Genomic DNA, 22,251 nt, shown 5'->3' with positions numbered 1-22,251 from the left:
AAGAAGCAGGAAGATGACATTTAAATCCTGGACTTAGTCTCCCTACGATGCTGCTTGCTTCTCTTTACTTAAATGTCATGGTTTTGTAGAGCATTAGCAGTTTTTTTGTCCATCCACTTTACGAACCAGTTATATCCCTTATAGGGTCATGGGGTTGCTGGAGCCTATTCCAGTTACTGTTGAGCAAACCTTGGACGGGTCGCCAGGCTAATGCAGGGATTCCAATCTCATGTATCTCTGCAGGTGAGAGCTATGTCTGCGCCTCCAACGAACCCTTTCGGCGTGTAGATTACTCCAGGAATGTAAACCCCAACTGGTCCTTGGGCAGCAAGTCCACCACATCCCGTTCTCTGTCCTCACTCATCCCGCTGAGGACTGAGCCATTGCGGGAATCAAAGGATTTCATCAAACCCAAGCTGGTCACGGTCATCCGCAGTGGTGTGAAACCCCGCAAAGCAGTCCGGATTCTGCTCAACAAGAAAACGGCTCACTCCCTCGAGCAGGTTCTCGCCGACATCACCGATGCCATCAAGCTGGACTCTGGAGCTGTGAGAAGGCTGTACACGCTAGAAGGCAAGCAGGTGAGTCTACTGGAAACTTGGCTTTTAACTTTTTAAGCATATGAAGCATTACACATATCTGTAGATGGCCCGATAAGCTTTCAAACTTCGAAAATATAAATCTTGATGCTCTGCATGTTTCTGTTCTACCCCGACTCAAGTAATGTTTCTGATTTTCCATGTTTTGGTGCAATAACCAAGTATCCAGTTTCTACAAAACACCCCTCTGAGGCTGAGTTTCCTGTGTCGCACAGCCACAAACATATGCAGACATTCACAGTAAAGAAGAAAAATCCTTCCCTCAGCAGCAGTAAACCATCTGCTCCTTAAAATTAAATCAGAGCCCCCAGCCACCTGGCCTTCAGACGCTTCCGCCCCTCCCTCTGCGCTCACACAGTCGGATACAGACACACATGCAAGGTTAAAACCAGTAAGACGCTGGGCACCATCACATCATCTGAGCTTTGAGCTGGGAGAAGGCTTTACAGTGCAGCTGTCAGCTGTGGCAGACTGGAATGACTGACACGAATGTGTTTGAAAATCCTGATAATATTTTTAATTCAATAAAAACCAGCCAATAAAACAAAATGCAATTGCAATTAAGGTTATGAATGTATAATTCATGGCCTTTTATTTTTACATGTATTATACTTGTTTTGTTGTTTTACTTCATGGAGTTAATCTTGTAATGAACTAAATGGGCTCTATAGTATATTCCTATTTTTGTGTGTGTCTGTTTTCCTTCCTATGACACTGAAGATCAATTGGGTGGTGGTGTTGTTACAGAAGTGTGTTTGTGTGTATAAATGTGCTTGCACAAAATGCCTCTGTCCGCTCCCCCTTCCTCTCTTTGAATAAGGGCTGCTTTTCAGACTGCCCGTCATTTGTACATCTTGTTTATCAGGGCCAGCACATTCAGCTGCTGCTTTTCTGAGGAAACCCTATTTTACATCTCAAAGCTGTCCAGGAAAAGAAAAACAAACTTGTATAACTCGTAAAATCAATCATTTAGAAAAAAGGCTGCCATTTCACTTCTTTTGTTGTTGTTTTTTGCTCATTGGCTAGAAAAATTTTGACACAAATTTCAAGGATGAAACAAAATTTTAAAAATAAGATGACATGTACCAGTGCTGGTATCACAGAATGAAGCACAGAACTTTTACCAGTCGTATGTTCTATTCATCTAATTTACTACCCTATTTCTAGCTTTTCTCGGATAAATGGCTTCATTGGTCGTTTGAGTTGGAAAACCAACTGAAATGGATAAGAAGCCTTCAAAATTTCAGTAAAGATGGAAACTTGTATGTTTTTAAGAGTCAAAAGAAACGTCGATGTGAATTTTGTATAAAAAAAACCTGTTTGGAATAGTCTCTTTATAGGTGCTTAGACAAAAACAGATGATCTTTCACCAACTTTGCCTTCAGGCCAATGTAAACCTCACATGAGGAAAAGCTTTAGCAAGCTCCACTGGTTCAACCAATCAATTGATGCTTTTTTATAAAGTGACTATCTATTTTTTTAACTAGCTGTTGAAATGAACACATAGAGAAAATGATTCCACATTTGGTACTACAAAGTTCAAAGCCAAATTTAAAGCCAATTTTTATGTGGATTAATAAAAGTAGTGAACGTGTCTAAATTTCAACAGTTTATATTATAGTGTAAATTACATTAGTTCTAATTCCCCTTTTAGTGCCAAAAATCACATAAGAAAAGTCTCACTTAGTTGTTTTAATGTATTAGGAATAGGTTTAATTAATAAGTAATAACCTACAGAAATCCATCAGGCATTATCATAGCACACAAACATTTCATCTGGCATCTTAAAAATGAGTACACGTATTATTATATTAGTGTAATTGTTCCAAGAAAGGACTCAAACCAAGAAGGAATTTTATATTCCATTATATCTCTGTTGATGGAAAGCTGCTGGTCCTGCCTATACATGTGTCTTATATCTGAGGGGACAGAACTGTCCTATGCAATTCATATTTACATTCTGGATTTTACAAAAAGTTGTAAGTTTCATACTTGGGTAAATAAGGGCCATACTGGAATTTGCGGATGGAAATTTACAACGTGCTGGAATTGGTCTGCCTTTCACAATCCTTTTCTCTTGGTTGATGTTATCAGAATGACAGTCTGCCCATTAACCAAAGGCTGGAAACAGACTCGGGTCACTAGAACTGCAGGACTAAAAAGCTTGTCTGTCTGGAACCCTGAAAGGCCTTTTGAGGACACAGCAACAGAACAACAGAGACAAAATGAGACACTTTATTAACTGTGGGTTAATGTATTGTTTACTTTTGTCATTCCTGCACATGACATTGATGTGTACTTTAATCATTTATAATAAACTTAAGATGCTTTTATTTTTATACTCCTTGTTAAAGCGGTTATGCTGTTTAAAGAGAGTTCACTGATAGAGTTACTTAGATTTTCGATAGTTTTTCATTCAATTATTTTGTCTTGTTTTTGTTTTGACGCTTGTTGGTTTTATGTGAGTCCTACAAGAAAATGTTAAAGAATGCAACCATGAAAGGCCACAATCCAGTGTTTTCGTGTGCGGGTAAATGCGTGTTGAGTCAGGAAGTCATCCAATGTTAGACCAAACCCAAATCACATATTTTACTACCAGATCAGTTGTGGCTCGGGATAACTACAACAACCACCAGTGCTGTTGACCCACATGGTGCTGATGAAAGAGAAAAAAAGGAAAGGTGAGAGAGAGCTGGAGCTTTGAATGTGGAGAATTGACCAACGTGACGAAAAGAAGAAAGGTGGATGGTCTTAGTTTTCAACAGACCAGATGAAAAGAGAGGAAGGTTTATTAATGAAGGGCTGGTCCAAGCTGTTTTAACATGGTGTTGATTAGGGCTGCACGATATGAAAAAACTTGTGACACTTGAGATTAATATTGCGATAACGGTATAATTTGCGCTATATAAACAAATAACAAAATAACCAAAAATATTTCATTGCAACAGTTTAAAAATTATACTCCAAATGACCCTCGTCAACATAGGAGACAAACATCTAACATAATAGGCCTCCATCCCATTGGTCAACAAGTTGAAAGCGTCCATCCGATTGGTCAAATGCATAAAGGGATTTATTTGATTGGTTAAATGCTTCAAGCTGCCATAAGGTTGTATTAACATTTTTAAGGTTTACGATTTATTGCAATTTTCGCTGTCTTTTGGGATATGCATATTGTGGAGCTGGATATTGCGATAACTATAAATTTGCGGTATATTGTGCAGGCCTAGTGTTGATGAAAAGATGAACAGAATAGGAGCGATCCTGAAGGAAGGGTTTTGATGAGTGTAGACAGACAGCATACAATGGTAGTGTGTAGGATGACTCTGGTATTGAGTAAGATGAAGACGAAAATGGCAAAGCAGACGACCTAGTGGTGAATGCTGAACAAGGAAGAGGACTGTCTGGCTTTTAGGGAGGAGTTGAAATAGGCTTTGGGAGAGCATTTGTCACATCGAATCAATCTTTATTTATATAGCTATTATCAAACTTAACATAACACTAAGTGCTGTACACCAAAAAAAATTATATATAAACCAGCACTATAATTCAAACATAGAGCCCACCCCCCTCTGCTAGACCCACGCTCCCCCACCTAACTAATGGAGATATACATCTGGAAACAGGTTCTTCCAGATGACTGGACAGCAATAGCTGAAGTGATCAGAGTGGTTGTTGTGAGGAAGGTACTTTGTGTGTCATCTGGAATAAGGAAAGCAGATAAGTAGACTTGTTGTTGAAATATTGTATCTCTCTGTACACAAGTAGAGAGATACGATACAAGATGAGGGTGGAGGTGGCAAAAGCCACACAAAGGGCACATGTGGTCTTGAATGGCAGGTAGATCAAAAAGGAGGTAGAGGTAGATTTGTACAGGTTGGCAAAGCAGAGGAATGGAGATGGAAGGATGTGGTTGGGTGATCAAGTGTTGGCAGGTTCTACAAGTTATGATGGAAGGAGAAGTTTGAAGAGCTGATGAATGAAGGAAATGTTGGACAGCAACAGATTAGCAGAGGAAGCTGTTGAAGACATGCAGAGTTGTGGCGGAATTAAGCTACTGAGTCACTCTAAGTTATGGGAAAAAGTAGTAGTAGAGGGTAAACTGAGGTCAGAACTAAGAATCTGTGAGCAACAATATAGTTCCATTGCCACAGGTCAAATGTTTGCTTTGAGAATCCTTCTGGAGAAGGTCAGAAGGAGATGCATTGTGTCTTTGTAGATCTAAAAAAAAGTTTGACACAATTTTGAGGGAAGAGCATTTTAGAGGGGAATGAAGGTAAGACGATTGAGATGGTTTGGACATGTTTAGGGGAGGGACAATGATTATGCTGGTAAAAAGATGAAGTTTGAGCTACCAGGAAAAAGATTTATAAGAGGACCAAAGAGGAAGTTCATGGATATGTAGTGAAAGAGAATATGAGGGTGGTTGGTGTGAGCGAAGAGAATGTAGAGGATATCATTAAATGGAGTCAATCAACTCACCGTGGCAGCTTCTATAGGGAACAGGCAAAAGACAAAAAGAAGATAAGAAGATTTTAAAAGACAGATGCATTTATTGTTCCTTCATTGGCTTTGTGTGTATAACAAAATGTGTTGGTCTCTACCACCGTAAAGTGGTGGTAGAGGTGGTATTTCCTCTTTTAATTCCATGAACATGACCATTGTTTTGTATAAATCAGGGCTGCTGCTTCGGATGATGATCACAGATAAGTGGGTTGAGGATGTTGACAAGAGTGACACTGATGCACTAAGGCGCCAGTGTCACAAACTCTTAATGATGACTGCCTCCTAGCCCCAATACTCCAAACCAGCTCAGTGTAACGCTATGTGCGTGAACGGGTTGTTCAGTTTCATTGTGTTTTGCCCCAAGTTTCATAAAGCCCACTCACCTTGTTGTCAGTGTAAAGTTCAGGATGCCTTCTCATTTGCATGTTTTTTTTAGCAAGCTAATGACGCATACAGAAAAGAACCTTAAATCAAGGCCAGACGCGGGCCTCATCTGCTTGTCAGGCTCGAGCTGTTTCCAGTGTGAAGTCTGGCTGAAATGCCAACATTTAGGTCAACAGCCATGAAATTTGCATGCCCACCTATTGTTCTGTTCTGTCATTAGTATACGGCACCATCTGACACCAGTGCAGTGATACCATCCAAGAGTTGCGTCCCCATTTGGTCTTTAGCTGTACCCTGTTGTCCATTTTGGACTTTTATTTTATGGTCAAATTTTCTTCTGAAAAAATACATAAAACCATAACATTTAAAGAATAATTGCTTGTTTGTGTATTTCTTTGTTTGACTCAATTCTGCTTTGTGCTTAAAATTGTACAAACGACAGATCAATATTTTGTGTTTCAGCTCTCTTTGCCTCACTAAAATGGCACAAAACTGCATTAAAAAAGCTTTTGCTAACAATAATGTAAATATAAAATTACTTCACCAAGAATTACAAAACATAAAATGTGAAGGCGGAATGGAAAAAACAAACAATCTTTCCTTATAAAAGTGTGTTTGTAAAGTTTGGATAGAGAAATGATATTTTGAAGTTGGTACATACTTGTCCTATAAGTGATCTCTAATTATTATATATATTGATGTAATTCAGTGTAACAAAAACCTGGCAGTCCCCCAGAGATCCCCAGACAGACTGCAGCCCCCCCCAGGACTAAAGGGGGGGTAGTGGAAGTGCATCTATTGTGTTGGGTGTTCTCAACCGCCTGTTTTCAGAGTTCACTCTGGGTCATCTTTCAAATGCATTCTGACCTCAGCTGGATGACGTGTATTTCATTTTGTCACTGGTACAATAAATACTCCTTCAAGAAGATTTCTTTTCTATAAAATGTTCAAAGACATCTAAAATAAATTTAATTCTCAAAAACATTAAATTCTTGGTGAGATTTTAAAAATGCATTAAAAAACACCTGAGTAGTGAGCACTAAGCCAGCACAATAAATAAAAAATGTTTCTAAATCTCAACCAGTTTTGTTGCCCGTGCCTGCAGTTTACCGCTCTAATCCAGAGGCTTTTAACTGTCTCAGAGACCTGCTTCTGTCTGAGTGAGAGTTCAGTATTAATTGCCAGGTTGGCTTTAGCTCCCGCTCTGCCCTGGCATACTAAATAAGCATCTTGCTCTCTATTTATTCTTAGTAAGCCATGATCTATCTGAGACCTTAAGCTTTTAGTTCTTGTGCGAATTTGTTTGACTCCAAGTCAAAAGGAGGGTTTTGGAGGTCATTTCTTTAGTGCTATAAACTCTCATTTATAATGTGCAGTACTTGTAGTTATAGCTTCACACTAACCTTCTTTGGAAACAAAGATGGGAGCTCTCAAAATATTAGATTAGATTTGAGTTTTTTCAAAACCGCTGTCTGTTTTTGTTAAACAAACTGTCTGAGTTTGCAGTTCTGTTAGCAAGCTCTGCTTGGCAGAAAGTATGCACAGCTGCAGAGAGGACACAGATGAGAACAAGAGAAGGTCAGACATCCAAGAGTACAGAGAGCATCTCATTATTGGGGTTTTGTGCTGTAAAAAAATACCAAAGCAATGGAGAAGCCTGCAAAATGCTTCCCTGATGGATCAAGTTGAGGCCTGCTGTGATCAGTAAATGTGTTCAGGAGTTTGTTCTAGTAGCACAGGCTTATAAAAATGCCATGTTTGGACTTTTCATTCATGTCACACATGAAGCCTGCCAGTTTAAGAGTTTTATGAAGACTCAGCAGGGTTCAAACATCCACATTTGGATGCTGCTGCTGACTTTGGAGTTTGAATGAAAAACTGATACAGAATTAAGTAGAATTTGATGACATAACAAATGGTGATTTCCCCCCCCCCCCCCCCCCCCCCACCAATCTTGTTTCAGCCCTTTTATGCCTGCAGGTAATTTAAGTAAATGACTCGGTAAACCTACATCACTTCATATTAATTTTATTATTCTTGTCTTTATGCATCATATGAATTTGATCAGAAAATATCTTTAGCAAAACAATGACATTGGTGTTGGAGTTGATCAGGGAAAGGTCTATAAAAAAATACTAAAAGAAACTAAATTAGATTAATTTTAAAACTTTTTTTGTGCAATGGAACCATCCTGGGTGAATTAAATATGTATTTATGATACGATATTGGAAGCGAGCTTGACATTTGACTTTTGTGTCAAAACTGATCTGTGTCCGATAATGGAACAAAGGGGGGTCAGAGGAGGGGAGTCAACCATTCAGAGTGCTACATTATCTTACACAGATCAGTTTTGACACAAATGTCTCGCAAGGATTCTTTCAAAAGTCCGAGCCCAGTTATAGCGCGCTCGTGATTCGCAGCAGCAGATTCCCACAATTGTAATCAGCTATTTGAGTTTGTAACTAAATGAACACATGCAAATGGTAATTTGTCAGTTGTGATTTTATCTGTCAAACTTTACAGCTGAAGATTTTAACACACATGCAGATTTTGGGTGAGCAAGTTTTCACATTCTACTTACATTCTCTCTCACATCAAATCTACAAGCTCGTCCATTTAGACCCATTTTTTACCATCATAGTATCTGCCCACTTCTGTAATAATTGTGATCTGCTTTCCACTAGTGAGAAGTGGAACAACTGCAGCAAATAGTCGTGTGACACATTTTGTTGTGCTGCCTGTGGTAGCAGAAGCTGGGAAGGGTCCAAGTAAAGATTTTGATGCTCCATCAACTCAGGTTTTAGAGAAAGGATTAAAATCTGAGTGAAACATGGATTAGCACTGATGTGGCCTCACTCTTCATCAGTTACAGGCATGTGGGGAGTTTATTAATGACATTTACTTTCATTTATAAGAGATCTTCACACTAGAGTTAAGGTAAAGGCATCTTGGATCACTAATGTAAAAAGACTTTAGACCGGAGATGTTTATACAGCTATAGTGTTTGACAAAAAGCTTGACATTTAAACTCTGCATCAGATAAAATTGGCTTTTAGACTACAATAACAATGTATTATTGTACAGAGTTTATTTATTTTTTAATAAAAGCTATTTTTATTAGATAGAATTTGATTCAATGCGGGAATGAAAGACTTGTCCAATGACATAATGACTATTTAGTCTAAGAGTTGAGCTACACACTATTCAACTAGCTGCTAAACATACAAAGTTACCGCACCAAACCTTCTCAAGGCACTCAAACATTAAGCAGTTCAGTACACAGGAAAAGAAACATGAAGCTTCCATTTAAAGTCAAATGATTATAACTATTGGAGTGTAGAAATGTGTGCAAATTCTGGTCAGTAACACCTTTGTTTTGAGATATGCTCTCTCTGCCACAAACAGTACTTTATGATATCAATGTGATGTGGTGAAACACGACCCAAACCAAAGATGCTTAAGTCATGTTTTTCCAAGTCTCAAATCTCAGTTCAGCTTTCAAGTCTTTTGAAGAGTGAAGTGTCAGGTTATTGCAGGTCAAAATGTTCCTCGTGTCTTTCTGTGACCCAATATTCCACCAAGAGGCTGTAACAGAAAGGTTGGGGATCCACCCAACGCCAGTGTACTCTGACTGCAGCATCATCGTGGCGGGTTTTGTCACAGGAGGACAATGCTCACCTCAGCAGTCTCCTGTACTGCTGTCTCACTGTCATTAATCAAATAGCCAGAAAGCTTGACCTCCCCCAGCCTGCTGAGAGGAAGCAACATTTAAGGACGATATCCTTGTTGGTAGGATCAGAATGCCCTATGTGAGCACAAAAAGTGAAGTGGGAAAATGGACTTATCTCTCCAAAATATTTTTGACATGACTTTTACCAGTAGTTCAAACTTTTCATGGAAAAAGTTGAGGTTCATCAGCCAAAGGAAAGTTTGATTATAAATAACACTCCAAGTAATGTCCACTCTCAGACAACTGTCCTCTGGTGCTTGACTTCACTGGCAAAGTAAAAGATCAGGGCCTCAAATCTTTTCTTAAAAAGACATGAAATGGACTTGCAAAATACATTTAGTATTTCTTATCAGTTATTTGATGTCAGTGTTGATCTGATTTTGGTCTGTTTTAGTTTTAACACGATGCCCTCAGAATGTGGCTAATTATATATGGGGAGCTTATTTTTCTTGTGTTTTTTTTAATATATAAATAACAGTTGCATTTATTTTTGCTTTTACAACCCTTATTATGCTATTGCTTGGTCATATTTAGCTATTGTCATTTTCTCAGACCAGCAACTCATTTGCTGTTTATCAAGCAAATGGCGAGCACACATTGTCTGTCTGTCCTTGTCACACTTCACTCCTGCTTCCTGTATAAATGTGTGTAAATCATTTGTGGTGTGAAGACTGTTAGAGAAAACTATTGTTGTAATATTGGGCTATATCAATAAAATTCAATTGCATTTGTGTATTTGTTTAATAAAGGAACAATGCATACAAAAACAGTGTGAAGTGTTCTTAAAAGGAGAAACACTGTAAATACTCAGGATTATTGCCTTAACTAATTTTCATCCTCTGTCCCCAGCCACAGATTGAATTTTGAATGTACCTATTTGAAAGACAAGCTCCTCTGCGATGTGCACAAGATAAGAAACAGCTGCCCTCCTGCATGTCCTATGACTATAGCACAGAGGGTGTGTGTTTTAGGGTGACAGCTCAGTCTGCAGGGATGGTGAGTGGGTTTAATCATTGTGAAGAGCTGGAGACAAGTATCTGTAACAGAAGCAGAAAGCAGGTTTTTCAAAGTGGGACTTGGAGAATATATCGCGTACAAACAAGCTGGTGAAATGTCTGCATCGATCATATCCTAGTGTGTTAAAACATGTATTGATTATAGCAAAAAAAGTCTTACTAGGTCTTGGTGGACATCTGCTGACAGAAGAAATTTGTGTTTACATGTACAGCAGTAATCTGATTTCCAATGTCTTCTCCACCACCTCGCAGTAAAATCAGGTACCGGTAATTTTTCATAAAGCTGCTCCTCTCTGCCAAAAACAGTCCTCAGCTCGGTCACTCAAATGATATCCTGAAGAAAACCAGGTGAAGGACTGCTACTGCACTCCAGTTTCTTTTGTGCACAATTCCAGTGGGGAATCCGGTTTTCCTAATCTGCCCTATCATCTGTCTTCCTGTTTTACATGTTGTTTAAGGAGCCAAGTTACTTGAGTAATCCGATTACTTAAGCAGATGTAAATGTCTTTTTCCACCAATCGTCCAGCCCCTTCTCTATACATGCCCACGTTAAAACCAGCTTTTCTTTTCATCTAGATTACCAGCTTGCAGGACTTCTTTGGTGAAGATGATGTGTTCATAGCGTGTGGTCCAGAGAAGTATCGCTATGCACAGGACGACTTTGTGCTGGATCACGGTGGTAAGATGGCCACATGTTTAGACTGTTCCTGAAACTTTTCAGCTTTTCTAGAGTACAACTGAGTTTTAGGGCCGCCCAAAAAAATCAAGCAGTAAAATTACGAGATTTAAAACAAAAACTCGTACATTTACGAGATTAAAGTCAAAGTGAGCATTAGTGAACGCCACGCAACAGCAGAGCAGACGGCTAAACTTAGTCGAACAGGTGAGCTGAATGTTTATTGATAACGTTCCAAACTTTTAATAATGTTTAATTCCTGGATGGGTGGCTTGCAGGATCTCTGCAGCTTGTTGATGAAGACATCGGAATGCCTGCTGCTGTCCACTTAAATTCCTGTATTCCTCCTCCAAAGACAAGATCTCTAAGTCTGTGTGATGCTTCTGTCTGAGAAAGCGCAGTTTTTGACATTTTCAACGTTCTAATGTTAATATAACAGACTTTTTTCATTCATCTTTGTTATATGTTAAAACGGGCCGTTTCATCTGGAAGAAGGGGCGTATATAACACTGTTTACCTTCTGCAGTGTTGATCTGTGCATGACAGGTTCATGACCTAATAAGACAAATGGACTTCTGGGTATGTGAATGAAAAGGAAAATAAAGTTGCGGTCCTTTTTACCCAAACGTGTCTCTGAGCTCCTTATATTACATATGAAACTCAGCTTCACTGACACCGAACCACAGAATGCCGGCTAAACTGACAATAATCTGATTTTGAGTCGTCAAAAGGTTCAGAATTTCCTTTTTTTTTAAACCTATCTTTTTTTAAAGCTTTACAAAATGCTACACATCTTTCATCTTAAAGCAAAAATCTGATAAACAGGCAACTCTGCTGTAGTGGGTTAAATCTATTTCGACTTTAATTTTGACATTTTGACTTTTTTTCCTGTGTAAGAAATTTTTTTTTTTAAATTATCCAGATTTTTTTTTCTCACCGTGTCTCTAAAACTCTGTCGTACTTGAGTTTTCATTTATGCAAAAAAAAAAAAAAATCTTACATTTGAATGTCAGTATCTTGATAGAGTGAGATTTTTTGTTGTTCTGCATTTGCATGTTACAAGTTTGGGAGAGCAAAAGCAGGTTGTGACCTCTTTTGAAAGCAGATTCACTTAATGTTCAGAAATAACTGTCATGAGGGAGAGAAGGGTGGTTTATTGCTGTCACAAGTTTAAGTGTTGACCCCCTGCTCAACATTTGTGTTTGAGCGCCTTCGTTTACAAGTACCAGAGAAGAATTTAAGAGGACTTACTGTTAATTTACACACATGATGGCAGGTGGCAAGTCGCTCGTGTTCAGAGCTGGTTTGGAGCTTTTGTCCCACTTACAACCCATGTGCTCCATTTAAGAGAACTAGGTCTTTGACGGAACTAAAAAAAAAACACTCTCTTTCTACTTTAAGAGCAAAAGTAGCACCTTCTTCTCTAAAATAATACCATGGCACTTGAGACAAAACTAATTTAGATACTGAATCAATCCATTGCAAAATTCAAAAGTACAATAACCAGGTTCAAAAATATTTTTCGTGTAGTTTAACATAATAAACTGGTTTGACTTAATAATTTGAATTCCACTAATTCTAAACAACTTATTTACAATTATTTGCAAACTATTTCCCTCTAAAAGTTTTCTTAGATGCAAACTATTCCACTGTGAACATAGCGTGTAAACGTTATTTTTTTTTATTACACAATTGGGGACAGTGTGAAGGTTGGTGTCTTGCCAAAGGACACAATAGCTGTCTAGCCTGGGATTTGATTCCCTGGATGATTAACAGACAGGCTGTTCAACCTAGTGAGTCCCTGCCTCCCACTTTCACCGACATCATGTCACGTCACATTAAAAACTTAATTGCTAATTTGGGCCAGAAACCAGGACCTCCTGCATGATAAAAAACTTATTTGATCACATGATGCCAAAGCATGTACTGGTATATTCCAAAAAGCAGTTGCTATGGTGAATTAAGTTGCCATTTTAGCTTAGGAAGTTAACAGTGATGCTGCTGCTGATTTTTTTCTGCAGAATGCAGGGTGCTAAAGTCATCTTACAGCCGCTCTACTACGCCAAACCGAACTAAGAGTCCCAGACTCTCCCGACGCAGCAAATCTCCAGCTTCTAGTAAGTTATTATTCTGGAAAATATGAAACTCCCTAAGTGGTAAATCTGGTGACATTTTAAAACACAAGATACATGAAAAAGCATGACAAGTTTTAAGTATGCAAATTTTAATGTATGTTTTAGATTCTATTTTTGTTGTTTGTTATTCTTTTTTCTATCCAATAACTATAGCAAGACAACCTCTCTACTCCTCAGCTAATCGGTCTTGGTTAAAGTCTGGTAAGACCAAAAAAACTGTCCCTTTCTGACCTTAGTCATTAATTACTGTTGAAATTGCTGAATTGCTTTTCGGGCATCAAAGTTTGCTCCAAATACAGACTCAACTGTCTTTATTTATTTTAGCTTATTTTTGGCTATTTAGAGTTCTTAAATTTCAGAAGCTGTGTGTGCATGTTTGTGTGTAAATTTGTGTACATGTATCTATGTATATGTATATTTATGTGTATTTACAGTACAGACCGAAAGTTTGGACACACCTTTACATTCAAAGAGTTTTCTTTATTTTCACGACTAAGAAAGGTGTAGATTCACACTGAAGCCATCAAAATTGTGAATTAACACATGTGGAATTATATACATAACCAAAAAGTGTTCTTCTTTGCACACTCTTGGCATACAATATGACATATTTTCAAAGTTCTGAGGCTTTCAGTGTGAATCTACAATTTCCATAGTCATGAAAATAAAGAAAACTCTTTGAATGTGAAGGTGTGTCCAAACTTTTGGTCTGTACTGTGTGTATATATATATATCAATATTTATATGTTTAAAATGACTGCAAAGTTTGTCTTAATAGGAAGTATTACCTTTCTTCTTGATAATTTTATATGAAACTTAAGTATATGCTACATTCTTATTTTGTATTTAATAAATCATTTCCTGTCAATTATGCAGTAAATGGGATCTCAGCTCCAAGATCTACCAAATCATCCACTCCATCTCCCACCAGCCCTCAAAGTAACCTGAGCCTAAAAGTAAGGCGATAAATCAAATGTACCATAGTTGTTCTGGCACAGATATGGTTCTGATATAGTTATGTATCAATGAAAGAACTTTAGTTTAGGATAGTTTTATGACACTTTCAGAAAAAGAGAAGTCATTGTTGCAGAAAGAGGTCCTGGGACTTTCATCGCCCCATAAGACAAATGAATTATTTTGAAGACAGTCAAGAAATCCCGTTAGCAGTCTCGTTGTAAAGGAGGGCGTGAGGCAACAGTGCATGACCCACTTGCTATAAAAAAAAGCAAAATCAATCTCAAGGGACTTTATCAGGCCACTGTCAGACCTACTCCCTGTGCAGCCATGAATATTTGGTGGTGAGAGACATAAATCTGATTAATATTTTCTGTCCTGTCTAACAAATACAAACAAGAATTTCTCAGATATCTTCTCCAGTTAGCGGTTAAACTCTAAAATGAATTGTGTATTTGTTGTTTTGTATCTCATGAAGGACATCTTTGCCTTTTGCCTGTACATGACAAAAAGAGGTTACTAAATTACTAAGGTTTAAGAAAACAAAGGAATGATAAAACATAAGAATGCAGCTTAAGCAAACCGATCAGAAAGTCGTTAGAGGACAAAGTCGGTCTGTGAATCTAGACCAAAAAAATGACCTGGAAAGACTCATATTTGGACAAAAGAAATACAAGATGAATGTACTTTATGGGACTAGGTTTAAAGAATTGATTAATTGACTTGGGTTTTGTGATGGTCCCTTGCAGCTGCTTTTACTTTTAACCAACAGCGTTGTATTTTTTCAATCACAATTAAAAATTCTGGATTTGATGATAGCGCTCCACTAAATAAATGTTCAGACAATTTTCCTTTAGTCAAAATGTTGAATAAACATCAACACATGTGAAAGTTTTCAAAATCATTCAATGACGTTTTCCTGACTTCTGATCTTATCCGTGTCCATCTTTATTTGTTCGTCTTTGTTTCATCCTGTAGATTCCTCCGCTACATCTTATGTCCTTAACCAATGAAAACGGCTCGCTCGGCAATCACCAGGAGAAAACCATTCAGCTCAGTCCAGAGGGTACACTTAATGCTGTGTTACTGCACACAGCATGGGGTCATTTTTGGAGGGATTTGATCTAATCTAATTGTTTTTCCTGCGATAACCTCTGTGTGTTTTTTGTAGTCAATGGAAACCAACATGAGCTATCCTCAGTTCTGTACCAAAAGTATGAGGTTGGAAAAGTAATTGGAGATGGCAACTTTGCTGTGGTCAGAGAGTGTGTGGAGAGGTAACGTAGCAAGACTCTTTTCCTTTCTTACAGCATGAATGAAAAAGACGCCTGTTCAAAAATGTTACATAAGATCTAGATAAACACTAGGCATGTAATGTGTGTTCAAAAACGCGCTAAATTTGCTAAATGGGCATTCATTTCTTTTTTTAAACTTTTTTTATTAAATAAAAGGAGATAAGTAAACCACAAACTCATTTAGAAATAAGAAAATATTAAATACAAAAAAGGTACTAATGAAATAAATGAGAAAACTGTGGTAACAGCCTTAACCATTCGCCACACCAGCGCTCAGTCGACCTCTAGATTATAAGGAAGTGTCAAGGGTCCCAGGTCACATGAAGCGCCTTAGGTGAACCTTGAAGTGAGTATCTTAGCTTCTCAAATTTGAGATTATAAGTTTGAGATTATAAAGCAACCCAGCTTTAAATCTTTTAGATGAAAATGTTAACGTTTTACATCCAATGCCTCCAAAATCATCAAACTCTCGACTAAATTATTAAAATGTTTTAGCATCAGTCCTCTGCACTGTTTTAAACGTTTTTCATGTTGGAGGGAAACTCTGGTTTACTCCATCAGCTAAACCTCTTTCACACCTCGACACCCTAGAAAACAGCTAAAGCTTCTACACACAGACAGACAGCAGTAGAACTTATTTTGTAGCCATACAAACTGCATTCCAACACCACATCTGAACAAATTAAAACATGCAGAACTGTAAGTATTTGGGACATTAGGCTCATGTATTGTGAAGAGAAAGAATCTACTGTAAAGGTGCAGCAGAAAGTTGCTAAGCTGTCAGGCTCGGTGCATTCAGACCTTATCAGCAGATGAGTGTCATTTAGCCACAGACGCCATGCAGATTTTCTTCTGCTTGTTATTTTGCATTCTTGTTGTCCTGTCAGTGTTTCTAGAGATGCTTCTGGTGGAAGTCAGTGCTCTGATTTGTTCGCTCTTTTCAGATTGCATTGCGTTGTCTGTTCACTCAAAGTGTGAGTTGTATTTCATAGTTTATGGTTATGAGGATCATCTAAGCATGGAATGAGGAATAGAAGAGTTGTGTCAACAAACCTTTGTTAGTTTTTCTTTGCCTAAAGGTGGGTGCATTTGATGAGACAAAAAGTCTTTTGCCACGTTCAGACTGGCCTTGGCAACGAGCATTTAAGTGAACACTTCCAATGAAAAGTCCATGTAAACGGGCGTAAATGCACGTTTTGGGCTTCTGCGCTGAAAACTCTCACGTTCACGTGTCGCCACACAAGTTTTTAAGACCATTTTCGGGCTCTTACGTGCAAAATGCACGGCAACTGAACGTGTGTTAAAAGTTAAACCAGTACAACCGTTCGGGGAATTGGATTTGGCAATTGCGTATAGATGGTGTACCTTTTTAATTCATGGAAGTGCCAACCGTTTAAAAATTGATCATGGAGGAGAAATTAATAATAGTGGTTTGTGCCCAGATGGATTTATATGACACCAAGTGTAGTGTTCTTGAACGCGCATCACATGCCCACTGTGTTCATAGCATTTGACTGTAATTCCTCCTCAACCACTTCCCCTTCTCGTATCTTCTCCTGTGTGTCTCTGGGCTCTTTACTCAAAGCTCTCTTGATTTTAAATTACAGACCACAAAGCTTTTATTTTTTAGTATTGCTTTTATTGCTCTCCCTAATTTCAGTATTTCTGTCCAGGTCCACAGGGAAAGAGTTTGCTCTGAAGATCATCGACAAAGCTCGATGCAGGGGAAAGGTTTGGCTCTTTTATCCTCCCCTTCTCCTCCCAGTTCACTGCATTCCTTCAAGCTGCTCTCACACATTTTTACTCAGAGAGGCGCATGTAAGGAATACCCGTCACTATCCCTGCCATGCATTATTAACAGGCAGCTCAGTGTTCTGTCTTTTTCTGACCAAGTCAGGTCTTCAAGTATCTTCACACGCATGACACTTATTCTAATGCGACAAGTGACAGCAGTGCAGACTCTGTTGTGAATGAGCGGGTGTGGTGTGTGTGCTTCCTCAGGAGCATCTCATAGAGAATGAAGTTGCTGTTCTGAGGAAGGTGAAGCACCCCAACATCGTCATGCTGGTGGAGGAGATGGTCACGCCCTCTGAGCTCTGCCTGGTTATGGAGCTGGTAAAGGTGAGATTTTCTGTTTTGTTTTTTTCTGCCTTCTCTTGTACGATGACGTTAAAACTCTGTATGTATATTTGGACAGGATGGGGATCTTTTTGATGCCATCACGTCTTCAGCCAAATACACAGAGAGAGATGCTAGCATGATGGTCTGCAACCTGGCTGGAGCTCTGAAGTATCTGCACAGTATGAACATCGTCCACAGAGACATTAAACCAGAGAACCTGCTGGTAAACTCCAACAAACGCAATCCTATTGATTTATTTCACAAATCCAGCTTCTCCATGTTTTAACTGAGTGTTTCAATTCAGGTGTATGAGCATCACGATGGCACCAAGTCATTGAAGCTGGGAGACTTTGGGCTGGCCACAGTGGTGGAGGGGCCGCTGTATACTGTGTGTGGCACCCCCACGTATGTGGCTCCAGAAATCATTGCTGAAACCGGGTAAACAGGACACCTCATAGTTCTCAGTGTAGATGCAAAGTATAACCAGTGTGTGCTTTCACTGTGTGTGTGTTGTTTTTTTCCACAGGTACGGTCTGAAAGTAGATATCTGGGCAGCGGGGGTGATCACTTACATCCTTCTGTGTGGCTTCCCCCCGTTTAGGAGGTACTTCCTTCCTTTTTCTTTGCTTTGTTTGAGCGTGTCGACAGAATTCCAGCTGCAACTCTGCAACATGGATTATTAAGACGATAAAGAATCAACTCTTTTTAAATAAAAAAAAAGAATTATATTATTGGTAAGTTATTAGATATTATTTTTATTGCATATAATGATTATTAAAAGTAAAAAAAAATCTTTTTAAACTTATAAAAACCTGCCATGTATCTATATGCATAAATAGTGCATTTGATATGTGCACATATATATATGCACAAGTATATAGGTATTTACATATATGCAAACATTGATAGGAAGAGAGAGTTTTTATAAATTTGAAGGGAATTTTTAAATTTATGTTGATGTATTTGAAGCCATAAACTGACTTCCAGTGATTGATCAAACTCTTCACATGTTAGATGTCTCCTGTTATCTTGTTAGGAACTCACAGCATCAGTAACATTACATCCAAGCTGTGACAAACCCAATAAACGTTTTTTGAACAGATGATATGAATGCTTGCTTCCATAGCAGCTGTGAAATCTGTTTTGTGCCCTGAATAACTGTTTTATTTGAATTCTTCCTTGTTCTAGTGAGAACAACCAACAAGAGGAGCTGTTTGATCAGATCCTTCTCGGCCAACTTGAGTTTCCGAGTCCTTACTGGGACAACGTCTCCCACTCTGCAAAGGTCGGAGCTGAGGGTCACCTTTGAAGACGGAAAGAAGTGGTTGTAGAAAGTTTAGAACTGCTGTCCAGCTGCTGTTATTTGAATACCCAAATACTCATCACTCTCTGTGCAGTTGTTCAAACTGCTGACTGATAACCTACGGCTGTGGATCGGTTACCTCACACAGCTGATATGAAGCTGCTAAGATCTTGTGTTTGCAGTGTAGCATGAAGTGACGCTCAGCTTTCTCATGTGGTGGTGACTAGTGATGCTGCAAAGTTAAGCCACTGTAAACAAAGTCACAAAATCCTGATCTTTTACATTTCAAGAACTGAACAACTGGGCAGATGTACGGTGGCCCTGAAGTGCCAACACAAAAGTTTATTATAGATCGAAATGACCAATTAAAAAGCAAAATAAATAAACAAGGGAAATAAGCAACCAAAATATAAAGGAAAACATTTTAAAAAAACAGAAGTAATTTTCAAAAATCCAAATAACATTTCAAAAAGATGAAACAATATAAGAAACTGGAAAAGGGAGCTATTATGGGACATCACAGATTGGATGATGACATTTGTTCACCTTTTCAACAGGAAAGTTGGCAATTTCTTCCAACAAATAATATTTCTTTACGCTTTTGGCCACACCCACTGCAAATGTTTAATTACTCGATCAACTCTTTATCACAGTTCAGGCAAAACATTCTTCTTCTTTCAGACTTCTTCAAAATTAAATCATCATCATCTGATCGGTGGTATCCCATAATAGCTACCTGTTCCAGTTTTATTTTGTTTCATTTTTTAACATTTCATTTTGATTTCTGGACATTTCTTTTGTTTCTTTTTGGTTTCTGCAATTTGGTTTTACTTTCTTAAATGTTTTTTTTAAGCTTTTTTTTTATTGTCAAAGTGATCTTTAATGCATTAATATGGGATTTTGCGATAGCCACTGGCTATAAAAGGTAAATAAAAGTGAAGTAAATAAAATGAACGTGCAGTTTCCAAAGCTGCTGCATCTAAAGTCACTTCTACAGAACCTGCTGCTCTGAGTACATTTTTATATTTAAGGATAAATCTCATGAGAAAACTCCAGAGCCACATGCAGCTCTTTTGTTCTTTTGGCTATAAAGGAAAATGTTGATGATTTAAAAACATAATGGTTTTGTAGTTTTTGGTTAATTTGTTTTAGGTTTGAGGTTTTGTCATTTATGTTTAGATTTTTTACAGATCAGGTAAATGATGGTAAAAAGTATAAAATTTCTGTCAGTAGTTTATTGTTAGATTGAGTTTAAAGTACATATTCGTATCTTTTGCTGCACAACAGTGTTTAGTTGCTGTTCACAGGTAAAATTCTTCAAGTGTAGAATTATATTTAAACACATAGATTTTTTGGGGTTTGTCATGTTAATATTCTATCAAAAAAGAACAAGAAGGATGAAAATGCACCAAAGTCATGATAGAAAATGTCATATATGACTTTGACTATGACTACATTCTTAATTAAAAAAAATATTAAATCTGCTGCAGCAGGGGGGTCTTATTTGACACACTGTGTATTTTATTTTGAAAGGAACTTAAATATGCTGCTTTAAAAATTAGAAGTTTAAACTTATATAAGTAGTAAAATTTGAGTGTTTATTTACGTGACTATTTAATGGCTAAATTTAATAAATAAATAGCTTAATGGTCAGATAACCATAAATAAGTGTATTTTTCTAAATGGGGAGGTGGAATATTCAGCTCTTGTTAGATTTTGATAAAAATGTCTCTTTTTAATGTGAAAGGTTGCAGCTCCCGGCACTCAGAGAAGAAGCGTGATCCTTTCACTGAAAAGGCTGCTTTTCTTACAGAAAAATGAATGGTGTAACTTTTTGTCAGTGATAGATTTAACTTAACACAAATATGATCAAACATATGCAGAAGCTTATTTTGGAAAAGATTAGTACGAAAAGCAGATGCCACTCCTAACTTTGTAAACTTGTGATGAATATTCATTTCTGCTAATGTTTTGAACTGTTTTTAACCAGATCTTGTTTGTGTGCTCCTGTAGAACCTGATCGAGGGGATGCTGCAGACCAACGTGGACGCCCGGCACACGGCTCAGAGCGTCCTTTCACACCCATGGGTCACGGTACTCCGCAGCCGCCTTTGCACGCTTGCGCGGTGAGACTTCTGCAGCGTAACATGTCCTGTCCAAACCCCTCCATGCAGGAGGACGCAGTCACAGAGAACAACATGAAGATGGAGGTGACGGGGAAACTGAAGACTCACTTTAACAGCGCACCAAAGCACAGCTGTGCCCCGGCTGGAGTGTCTGTCATCATGGTGAGCAGACCGGCTCAGATTAGTACATTTGGTCCAACTGCGAGAACGTCCTAACATGGCTTTAATCAGGAGAGCTGCCAGGAGAGGGAAGGTTTGACCCAGATACCCATCGCTTGAGCTCATCTCCCATATTTCATGTCAGTTCTGTATTCTTCTGGATTAACTCTCAGCAGCATCTCTGCCCTCTTTGGCATCAGCGTACAGGTCTATGGGACGTATGGTGCTGCAGACACGTCATGTAGGGTAAAAATCTCCTCATTCCTTCCCTGCATCTCTTTTGGGTCACACTCGGGTGGGACCCAAAAGAGATGCAGGGAAGGAACCCCCCCACCCCCCATTTTGTGGTTTGTAGCTCCTCTTCACAATAAGATGGATCTCATTTGACAGTTTGAGGTGTAAATGTGGGCCGACGCCTCCTCTTCCTCCCTCATCCTCACCCCCCTCTCTCCACTTACCTGACCCAGGACCACAGGGGACGCCTGGAGCGTAAAGCCTGGTACAAACACCCCTCCTCCCCCTTTCCTCCACCCATCACCCTCCCTGTCCACTTCCTCTTCCCAGCTCTGATCTTCCTCTGCAGCCGTCGCCCTTCCTCCCCAACCTCCTCTTCCTTCCTTCCTGTGACATTCTCAGGTCCCCGTTCTTCCTCTGCGCTGTCGTCTCTCTTTCTAACAGTGGAGGGTCGTGACAGCGTTGTGGGTTTTCTTTAGACTTTCAGCTTTTCTGTTAATGTTTAATCACAACACGCGTGTCAGACAAGCCAAGTTTCCTCCCTTTCTGCATCGTTAGTTTCTAATAAATGAATTTGCCAGAGTTTGTATTTTTAGGAGACAAACTGTTTACTTTGATGTTTTGGCACCACCTTGAGGAAGGGATGGAGATGACACAGATTTTCCTAAAATAACTAAATATTCTGTTTTACTTTTCCGCTGGTTACAGATTTGAGAAATAATTGAACATTTCTGGAAGCATTTTAATTTTGCTGGGTTGGTAGAAAGCAGAAAAATGAGAATCTCAGGATTTGAATGACGTTCAAATCCTAAGCAGCAGAGCAGATTTTCCAGGTTTATCAGTGGAATCTATCAGCTAAAAAAGAGGTGGACAACCAGAACTGACATTCCTAATCCCATCAAATTCCAAACATATCTGCAGGTCTTTGGAATGATGAAGCTGTGGTGGTTTCCTAGTTGTTATTGTAATGAAATTGGTTATTTTCCCCCCTTTTATCAAAGTGAAAAAACATC

The 22,251-nt window shown here is 38.6% G+C and overlaps 1 protein-coding gene across 4 annotated transcripts in view; it reads left to right on the top strand.

Moving 5' to 3' along the window:
- Window positions 1–22,251, top strand: part of dclk2a (doublecortin-like kinase 2a) — a 31,914-nt gene that overhangs the window by 7,315 nt on the left and 2,348 nt on the right. For 2 of the 4 annotated variants that reach the window (XM_078943357.1, XM_078943360.1), the window contains exons 2-16: window positions 244–581; window positions 10,812–10,914; window positions 12,933–13,028; window positions 13,200–13,247; window positions 13,923–14,002; window positions 14,979–15,066; window positions 15,172–15,277; window positions 16,969–17,026; window positions 17,297–17,416; window positions 17,493–17,639; window positions 17,721–17,854; window positions 17,943–18,020; window positions 18,605–18,701; window positions 20,733–20,813; window positions 20,894–21,007. In XM_078943357.1, coding sequence (XP_078799483.1) covers window positions 244–581; window positions 10,812–10,914; window positions 12,933–13,028; window positions 13,200–13,247; window positions 13,923–14,002; window positions 14,979–15,066; window positions 15,172–15,277; window positions 16,969–17,026; window positions 17,297–17,416; window positions 17,493–17,639; window positions 17,721–17,854; window positions 17,943–18,020; window positions 18,605–18,701; window positions 20,733–20,813; window positions 20,894–21,007 — 1,688 coding nt within the window. The remainder of the gene's footprint in view (window positions 1–243; window positions 582–10,811; window positions 10,915–12,932; window positions 13,029–13,199; window positions 13,248–13,922; window positions 14,003–14,978; window positions 15,067–15,171; window positions 15,278–16,968; window positions 17,027–17,296; window positions 17,417–17,492; window positions 17,640–17,720; window positions 17,855–17,942; window positions 18,021–18,604; window positions 18,702–20,732; window positions 20,814–20,893; window positions 21,008–22,251) is intronic. The other 2 variants (XM_078943358.1, XM_078943359.1) reach the window with 2 other exon arrangements.

Source organism: Oryzias latipes, assembly GCF_053564925.1.
Source record: "Oryzias latipes strain Hd-rR chromosome 1 unlocalized genomic scaffold, Olatipes_Hd-rR_3.1 chr1_Y".
NCBI classification, from domain to species: domain Eukaryota; kingdom Metazoa; phylum Chordata; class Actinopteri; order Beloniformes; family Adrianichthyidae; genus Oryzias; species Oryzias latipes.
The sequence above is the reverse complement of the archived record's forward strand: the minus strand, read 5'-3'. Positions and strand labels throughout refer to the sequence as shown.